We start from the raw sequence: 10,169 nt of genomic DNA, 5'->3' as shown, positions 1-10,169 counted from the left end.
TCGTACGTTACAAATCGTAGTTCGCATGCGCTACGGATAAGGGACATTTCCCGAAACGTCGCCTATTATATGTATATATATCTTGTACTGTCTCTCTTTGAAAGGCCACGCGTGTTACTGCCGAACGTGTTTGCGTGGTTTGTTTGTTTGTTGTTGCTGCTGTTGACGTTTGGGCGTCTTGCGTATGTGAACTACGGAATTGGAGTGCGCGCGGCGGCCTCCGTAGGCGCGAAAGGCAGCGACATGGCGAGCGGCCCGTCACAAGGTGAGGGGGAAACATCAACAACATCAACAACGTCAACAACGTCAACAACATCAACAACGTCAACAACGTCAACAACAACAACGTCCACATCAACAATAACATCATCACCATCGTCATCAACATCATCATCACCATCATCATTACCATCATCATCATCACCATCATAATCATCATCACCACCAACATCATCATCACCATCATCATCAACATCATCATCATCAACAGCATCATCATCACCATCATCATTACCATCATCATCATCACCATCATAATCATCATCAACATCATCATCACCATCATCATCACCATCATCAACATCACCATCATCATCATCAACAGCATCATCATCACCATTAACATCACCATCATCAACAACATCATCATTACCATCATCACCATCATAATCATCATTAACAGCATCGCCATCATCATCAACATTACCATCATCACCATCATCATCAACATTACCATCATCACCATCAACATCGTCACCATCATAATCATCACCATCATCAACATCATTACCATCAACATCATCAACAACATTACCATCATCAAAACATCAACATAATCATCATCAACAACATCATCATCACCATCAACATCATCAACAACATCAACAACATCACCATCATCACCATCATCATCACCATGATCAATATCATCATCACCATGGTAGTGTGGAGTTTGTGTGATCTCCCCCTGTCCTACAGAGTGAGTGGAGTTTGTGTGATCTCCCCGTTCTACAGAGGGAGTGGAGTTTGTGTGATCTCCCCCTGTTCTACAGCGCAAGTGAGTGGAGTTTGTGTGATTTCCCCCTGTCCTACAGAGTGAGTGAGTGGAGTTTGTGTGATCTCCCCCTGTTCTACAGAGTGAGTGGAGTTTGTGTGATTTCCCCCTGTTCTACAGAGTGAGTGAGTGGAGTTTGTGTGATCTCCCCCTGTTCTACAGCGCAAGTGAGTGGAGTTTGTGTGATTTCCCCCTGTCCTACAGAGTGAGTGAGTGGAGTTTGTGTGATCTCCCCCTGTTCTACAGAGTGAGTGGAGTTTGTGTGATTTCCTCCTGTTCTACAGAGTGAGTGAGTGGAGTTTGTGTGATCTCCCCCTGTTCTACAGCGCAAGTGAGTGGAGTTTGTGTGATTTCCCCCTGTCCTACAGAGTGAGTGAGTGGAGTTTGTGTGATCTCCCCCTGTTCTACAGAGTGAGTGGAGTTTGTGTGATCTCCCCCTGTTCTACAGAGTGAGTGAGTGGAGTTTGTGTGATCTCCCCCTGTTCTACAGAGTGAGTGGAGTTTGTGTGATCTCCCCGTTCTACAGAGTGAGTGGAGTTTGTATGATCTCCCCCTGGTCTACAGCGTGAGTGAGTGGAGTTTGTGTGATCTCCCCCTGTTCTACAGAGTGGAGTTTGTGTGATCTCCCCCTGTTCTACAGAGTGAGTGGAGTTTGTGTGATCTCCCACTGTTCTACAGAGTGGAGTTTGTGTGATCCCCTCCTGTTCTACAGAGTGAATGGAGTTTGTGTGATCTCCCCCTGTTCTACAGAGCGAGTGAATGGAGTTTGTGTGATCTCCCCCTGTTCTACAGAGTGAGTGAGTGGAGTTTGTGTGATCTCCCCCTGTTCTACAGAGTGGAGTTTGTGTGATCTCCTCCTGTTCTCCAGAGTGCGTGAGTGGAGTTTGTGTGATCTCCCCCTGTTCTACAGAGTGAGTGAGTGGAGTTTGTATGATCTCCTCCTGGTCTACAGAGTGAGTGGAGTTTGTGTGATTTCCCCCTGTTCTACAGAGTGAGTGAGTGGAGTTTGTGTGATCCCCCCTGTTCTACAGAGTGAGTGAGTGGAGTTTGTGTGATCTCCCCCTGTTCTACAGAGTGAGTGGAGTTTGTGTGATCTCCTCCTGTTCTACAGAGTGAGTGAGTGGAGTTTGTGTGATCTCCCCCTGTTCTACAGAGTGGAGTTTGTGTCATCTCCCCCTGTTCTACAGAGTGAGTGGAGTTTGTGTCATTTCCCCCTGTTCTACAGAGTGAGTGGAGTTTGTGTGATCTCCTCCTGTTCTACAGAGTGAGTGGAGTTTGTGTGATCTCCTCCTGTTCTACAGAGTGAGTGAGTGCAGTTTGTGTGATCTCCCCCTGTTCTACAGAGTGAGTGAGTGGAGTTTGTGTGATCTCCCCCTGTTCTACAGAGTGAGTGAGTGGAGTTTGTGTGATCTCCCCCTGTTCTACAGAGTGACTGGAGTTTGTGTGATCTCCCCGTTCTACAGAGTGAGTGGAGTTTGTGTGATCTCCCCCTGTTCTACAGAGTGAGTGAGTGGAGTTTGCGTGATCTCCCCCTGTTCTACAGAGTGGAGTTTGTGTCATCTCCCCGTGTTCTACAGAGTGAGTGGAGTTTGTGTCATTTCCCCCTGTTCTACAGAGTGAGTGGAGTTTGTGTGATCTCCTCCTGTTCTACAGAGTGAGTGGAGTTTGTGTGATCTCCTCCTGTTCTACAGAGTGAGTGAGTGCAGTTTGTGTGATCTCCCCCTGTTCTACAGAGTGAGTGGAGTTTGTGTGATCTCCCCCTGTTCTGCAGAGAGTGAGTGGAGTTTGTATGATTTCCCCCTGTTTTACAGAGTGAGTGGAGTTTGTGTGATCTCCCCCTGTTCTGCAGAGAGTGAGTGAGTGTAGTTTGTGTGATCTCCCCCCTGTTCTACAGAGTGAGTGGAGTTTGTGTGATCTCCTCCTGTTCTACAGAGTGAGTGAGTGGAGTTTGTGTGATCTCCCCCTGTTCTGCAGAGTGAGTGGAGTTTGTGTCATCTCCCCCTGTTCTACAGAGTGAGTGGAGTTTGTGTGATCTCCCCCTGTTCTACAGAGTGAGTGAGTGGAGTTTGTGTGATCTTCCCCTGTTCTACAGAGGGAGTGGAGTTTGTGTGATCTCCCCCTGTTCTGCAGAGTGAGTGAGTGGAGTTTGTGTGATCTCCCCCTGTTCTGCAGAGAGTGAGTGGAGTTTGTATGATTTCCCCCTGTTTTACAGAGTGAGTGGGGTTTGTGTGATCTCCCCCTGTTCTGTAGAGAGTGAGTGAGTGTAGTTTGTGTGATCTCCCCCCTGTTCTACAGAGTGAGTGGAGTTTGTATGATCTGCCACTGTTCTACAGAGTGAGTGGAGTTTGTGTGATCTCCCCCTGTTCTGCAGAGAGTGAATTTGTGAGTGGAGTTTGAATGTTCTCCATCTGCTCTGCATGGGTTTCCTCCGGGTTCTCCGAATTCCTCCCATAGCGCAACCCACACACACACCCAATGGAACTGGGATTGGCCAAACATTCCAATGCTGAAAATTACGACTCATTTGGTATTAACACAGCAGAACCATCGTCCCCGACAGAGGAAACTTTGTAGGACCCTCTTGAGAAAAGTCTTGAGTGAGGCCAGTTCACTAACTTCACCACCACCATCAACATCAAATTCACCACAATAATAATAATACAACTATAAATCTATAAACAATTGAGTATTTTACCAGGTAAGGCCCACTGGGCTGCTCTATAGCTCGTTTTCAGAAGCGACCTGGCCACAAATGACAGCTCAACAAAGTTGCTTTTTGCTTATCATCACGTGGAAATTTAGAGCAACCACATACTCTAAAATGCGTGACGTTGATTCTCAATGTGGAGGGGAAAACCGGAGGACCCGGGGAAAAATCCACGCGGCCGCAGCGAGAACATGCAAACTCCAAATATACAACAGGCGTCAGGGTAGGGATTGAACCCACGACCTCCTGTTTACCAGGCAAGGTAGTTAACAACTCGCCACTGCATAAACCTCATCAACATTAGTATCATCATCATCGTCAACATCAGTATCGACAATATCACTGTCAAAAACATCGTTAATAAATTCACCCATATCAATAATATTAGCAGCAGCAGCGTTACCATCAGGGCTGCTGTACGTGTGTGGACACGTGTGCTCCAGACGTGCAGAATAAAAACCGCGCGGCCATCCTGGCGGAGCTGAACAAGGAGAAGAAGAAGCTGATGTCACAGACGCCAGCGAGCAGGTGGCAGTGCCAACTGCACCACCACACACCACCACCTCCACCACACACACCACCACCTCCACCACACACACCACCACTACCACACACCACCACACACCACCACTACCACACACCACCACACACCACCACTACCACACACCACCACCACCACACACACCACACACCACCACCACACACCACCACCTCCACCACACACACCACCACCACACACCACCACACACCACCACTACCACACACCACCACCACCACACACACCACACACCACCACCACACACCACCACCACACACCAACACCACCACACACACCACCACCACACACCACCACACACCCCACCACCACACACACCCCACCACCACACACACCACCACCACACACATCACCACACAGGGGATTCATGAGGACGCCACCACATACACCACGCCCGGCCGCCTCTTGTCTCTCCAGTGGCGATGTTTACACACCGCACCGGGTGCTCATTTTATGCTGAATCGACCTAGGGGAGGCTCAGGACCTGTTGATATAATTGTCACCGGTGTTGGCCGTGAGCCTGGGTGGTCCGACTCGTAGCGCATCGCACCAGGAGCTCATCTAAGGCCGAGTCGACCTAGGGGAGGCTTAGGAACCGGTTCAGATACTCATTACCGATGTTGGCCGTGAGCATGAATCGAACTTCGCTGGGTTCGAAGTGCAGCTCGCTAACCGCTACACCACAACACCATCACACACACCACCACAGTGCTTGTAGTTTCGGGGCGGTGATGAGCCTGAGTGTGTGTGTGCGTGTGTAGCCACTGGGGAGACAAAGGCGGCCGAGCGTGGTGCTGACCAACCACGCCCTCGTGTGTCGTTACGGCCTTCACAGGTGCTCGCTAACAGCACATGCTCCTACAATCTGTTGAGGCTATAGGGGGGATATTTGTATTTGTCTTTGTAGTTTCACGTTGGCGCGTCCCGTCGCCAAGGAGATGCGGGAGCACGCGGAGCTACAGCACACGGCACAGCAGCAGAAAGCAGCACTGCAGGTACAGCCACAGCTGACACGCTGCCACAGCTGACACGGCCGCACCTGACCCACAGCTGACACGCTGCCACAGGTGACCCACTGCCACAGGTGACACGCTGCCACAGGTGACACGGCCACAGGTGACACTCGCATTTCAATATTGCAAATTGCCAGGCGACAACTCAAAAGAGACCAGCGTAAGTCTCTCATTTGTAAGCGTCATCTGGGGGCATTCGTCTGGTGCCAGTAGGGGGCGATGATTGGTAGTGTGTGTTTAATCCCAATTTAGTAATTTTCGTATTTGGCGAATGACATCGCGGGATTTTTAACGTCCCCTGTGAGTGAAACACGTCGTGTTATTGTTAGTGTCATAGTTGTGGATATCACACACGGCACGATGAGTCAGGGCAGGTACTGGTTGTGAACCGCGAGGCTCTGAAACGCGCTTTTGGCCGTGTCACCGCCCACGGTGGTGACTGCTGGGTCGAATGTTGGTGCAGCGCACGGAGCGAGGGAGGGAGGGACTCTACTGCACAGGGCTGTCCCCATACAAAATTAACTTGGAAGGACAGCTATTTATTATTGGCTTGGGACAGAGGATATTTGGAGGCGCTTTTATTTTTATGGTGACACTCCCCGGGAGGAGTTTGAATCAGCGCACTGGATGTCTGTGAAATAAACGCCAAGTTTTTTTTAATTTGGTGTTTTACATTTTTTTATTTGAATATTGTTTAGGTTGGGCACTACCCCAATGGCCCATACAGACCAGACGCCACTCCCTGACACAGTCACAGCTCATACATCTACAGCTAGCACAGTTACAGCTGACACATCTACAGCTGACACAGCTAGTGACACAGCTAGTGACACAGCTAGTGACACAGTCACAGCTGACACATCTACAGCTGACACATCTACAGCTGACGAGACCTCAGCAAAGACTCCGCCACAGCCGACACCGCTATCGACACGGCTATCGACTCGGCTACATCTATTGCTGAAATAGATGTCTACCTGCTTGTGCAAACGTGCGTATTCATGTGCACGTGTGTGTGTCTTATATGCTGCGTTTATGTGTATACTTGTGTGTACACCATGCATTCGTGGGGAGCGGTAGTGTGCCACAAACCTCGCCACCCAAGTTCAATTCCCACTCACAGCCAACACCTAGGTCGACTCAGCCTCAAATGAGTACCTGGCGCGGAGTGTAAACATCGCCACTCGGGAGGCAAAGGCGGCCGGGCGTGGTGCTGGCCACCCCACCCCCTCGTGTGCCGTGCCGGCCTTCATCGATGCTTAGATGCTACTCGCTAACAGCACTTGCCCCAACAGTCTGTTAAGGCTATACGGGGGATCTTTGTCTTTGTTTTTGCAGCACGCACATGCACATTCCTTCGGATTCTTCATCACGCAGGACTCTGCCTTCGGGAACCTCATTCTGCCCGTGCTGCCTCGCCTGGAGCCCGAATAGCACCCCCTGCTCGCCTCCTCCTCGCAGCCTCCAACCCACTAGCCCCGTCATCCCTGATCCTACCAGCCCAGTAACAGAAACAACAGCCTCCGTTCGCCCCCGAGTGACTGTGACGTCACCACGGTTCTTGTGCCGGGCTAGGTGCACTTGGAGGCTGCGTGAAGTGTCGGAAGCCTCGCTGGCAGGAGGTCACGGGACAGACCCAGGTGGTTATTTTGGGTTGGCTGGCTGAGACGACTCGCCCACCCACGCAGACGCGCACACTCTTCAAGGTGTCACATTAAGCACGTGCGTTTGTGTGACTCGTGTGAGGCCGGGACATGGGGACATGGGGAGGGGGGATGCGGGAAAGCATGGGGACACAGGAGAGACGGCAGCAGGATGGGCGGTGCAGTGACACGGCAAGACGTGCTAGCTGGGGACAAGGGGACATGAGACTTTTGGGAGGCATTGGAGACACAGAGGCGTGCGATAAATTGGGACGGGGCAGATAGGTGGGCGACACAGGGACGTGCTGAATGACAAATGGAGACAGGTGATTGACATCGGATTGAAAGCTGGAAGAACTCGGTGAGCTTGAATCTCGTTTTCACAGGTGTCCAGCCCAAGCTGGGGTCGGCTTTTGCAGAAAATTACGGAGATAAATGAAACAACCGCAAGCAAACTCGTATGCAACGTCGAACAAAACATCAGTGTATAGAAAGAAAGAATATGAGCAATAGTTAAAACTCTCCAAAGAAAGGATCAATTACATTTGAAAATTCACAGTTGTCGTAGCTGAAAGTCACAGTGGCAGATGTGGGTGTAATTGGCATCGAGTGTGAGTTTAAGAGCAAAGATGAGACGGGGTTTGAGAGGCAGGTGGGAGACATGGGGAGACACTGAGGGTCATGTCCTGTCAATTCTGCGGAGGCGTGGATGGAGTTGTCTTCTGTCTGGCTTTTGATGTATGTACTTCTTTCGCACCGCACGTAGCCAAACCGTGCTAATCAGAGGCGCGGGGGAAGGACAACAAAACTAAACACAAAAAGCAGTTCTAAAGAAATGAGTTTTCAAAGTTGAGACTCCTCACTTCCGATGACACCAATGTCGATGTGATGTCATGAGGGTACATAATACAGCTGGTGTATTCAGCATTGTGGGTAGTGCAGTGGTTTGCGCGCTGCGCAACAAACCCGGCGACCAGAGTTCTATTCCTGCTCACGGTCAAAGCCAGTGACGATTATGTGAACCGGTCCTGGGCCTCCCCTTGATTGACCCATCCTCAAATGAGTACCTGATGCGATGTGTAAAACATCACCACTTGGGAGACAATGGTGGCCGGGCGTGGTGTTGACTACCGACCCCCTCGTGTGCTGTGCCGGCCTTCATAGGTGCTGCTCGCTAACAGCACTTGCCCCGACAGTCTGTAAAGGCTACACGGGGGATCTTTGTGCTAAGCATGGTCCATAAAACAACACGCGCTGCGGTCTGCTTCGTGGTGAAAGTCAAAAGATCCTGTGACGTCGTTCGACAAGGAGCGGGCCACGTGTGCCCTGTTGCGGGTCTAAATTTGCCAAATTTAGAAAAAAAGCACGAAAATTATCGCCCCTCCTCACCCCCCTTCTGATGAGAAATCGATCGGGAACCACCTGAAAAAAATATTTGGAAAATAAATGCTACTCTGCTGTTTTACACCGGGAAAAGCCTCGCCCAGTCTCAAGTTGTTCAAGAGCGTCATGCCAAGTTTTTACAAACAGGCGAGCGATGCTGCTACGTTTGCTCAAGTTGAGCAATGAGGTTTCAGTAACAATATGGGACGGCTGATGTCAAGATGCGGTCATTCTATGAAGCTGGCATTCGCACGAAACTGATTTGTATATGAAGGTTTCATTTGTAAAATAAATGTGGAAAATCCCACTTTTTGTAAATGATCTATGTGCTGTAAAGAAGGGACATTGCCCGAAACGTCAGCTATTTGTTTTCCTTTTCGCGTCACAGTCTTGACCAGGGCGTTGCGTGTTTATCTGTTCTTGTGCACCACTGCCAACGCAGCAGCAGCAGCAGTGGTTGTGAGATGTTAACTCCCTCGCTTGCTATGCAGGAGGACGTGGGTTCAGTCCAGACCCTGACGCCTGCTGCTGTATATTGGTCATTTGCGGTGTCTCTCTCCGTGGTCGCGTGGATTCTTCGGGTACTGCAGTGTTTCTCTCCACATGTAGAATCAACGTCACGCGTTTACAAGAAATGTCCACGTGATGATAGGCCACTTCGTTGAGCTACCACCTGTGATAGCCAGAGTCGCTTCTAAAAAAAGCGCTACGTACCTCAGTTGGCTCACTTACCTGGTAAAATAAAAATAGTTATCCAAGAAAACACCGTTGATCTCTGCCCAGTGAGGTCATCGTGGAATGACGTCATTGCGTTGATAATGTCAACGCTTAGTGACGTCACACCGGTGACCGATATTTTTTTTTGGGGGGGGGGGGGCTGTGATGAGGGGCCCCGAACCCTGCATGGTCGCGGAGGGGGGGGGGGCCGTCACGTGAATGGTCGCCAAGCCGCGCGGCCCCGGAACGGGCATAGAAACCCCATTAGTATGTGAGAGCGCCCCTATAGGGCCCCGGAACATGAATGCCACTACCAGAGGGCCCCTAAAAGGGGGAAGTCCCATTTGCACCCCCCCCCTCCCCAGCAGTCGCTTATTAATTCCACAGTCGGCTCGCTCACCGGCGGTCAGTCACCTGCGTATCACTCTTCCATCGCCACTACGATCATGGGGTGAATGTTCCCCGTCAGCTTCCCTCCCATTCTTCTCTCGCACTGCTCCTCCGCTCTCGAATTCCCTCCCAACATCTTGTCCCACTCCCCCCCACCAAACCCCTGCCAAAAGCTCTGACCATCGTTGCGCAGTTCAAGAAACGCGTTCACTCTCGTCCATGACTACTTTAAGGTTGCCGTTCGTTGCCGGTGGTCTCTTCGTGTTATTTTTACCTTTGGGCCCCGTGCTAAGCAACTGCAGAAAAACAACGTGTGGTCCCTCTTCTAACACTCCCTCTCCATTGCCTCTCTCTTCCCTCGCTCTCCCCCTTCTGCCTCTCTCTTCTCCCATCTCCCTCCCCCTCTCCCCATCTCCCTCCCCCTCTCCCCATCTCCTCCCCCTCTTCCCATCTCCTCCCCCTCTCCCCATCTCCCTCCCCCTCTCCCCATCTCCCCCCTCTCCCCATCCCCCTCTCCCCATCTCCCTCCCCCTCTCCCCCTCCCTTCCTCGCTTCTCCCGCCCCTCAAGCTTGGGGCGCGGTTTTCACTCAATCTGCGTCTCCTGCTCCAGATCCCCTCGACACCCGGTCCCCCCTCCCTCCCACCCACCCAAGGGGACCCCTCCCAACAGGTCCCTCTCTGTCTGCCGGGGAGCCCTCATTCACA

At 51.1% G+C, this 10,169-nt stretch overlaps 1 protein-coding gene across 1 annotated transcript; it reads left to right on the top strand.

Moving 5' to 3' along the window:
• The first annotated feature begins 30 nt into the window (after positions 1-30).
• Positions 31-8,674, top strand: INIP (INTS3 and NABP interacting protein). Its single transcript, XM_061557905.1, has 4 exons — positions 31-265; positions 4,205-4,289; positions 5,225-5,312; positions 6,669-8,674. The coding sequence occupies exons 1-4, from the start codon at positions 70-72 to the stop codon at positions 6,762-6,764; spliced, it is 465 nt and encodes a 154-aa protein (XP_061413889.1). The 5' UTR covers positions 31-69; the 3' UTR covers positions 6,765-8,674.
• Positions 8,675-10,169: the final 1,495 nt, after the last annotated feature.

This window comes from Lethenteron reissneri, chromosome 24, assembly GCF_015708825.2.
Source record: "Lethenteron reissneri isolate LAM-NWPU_2019-01 chromosome 24, ASM1570882v1, whole genome shotgun sequence".
NCBI classification, from domain to species: Eukaryota; Metazoa; Chordata; class Hyperoartia; order Petromyzontiformes; family Petromyzontidae; genus Lethenteron; species Lethenteron reissneri.
Note: the sequence above shows the minus strand (reverse complement) of the source record. Positions and strands in the feature narration are given on the sequence as shown.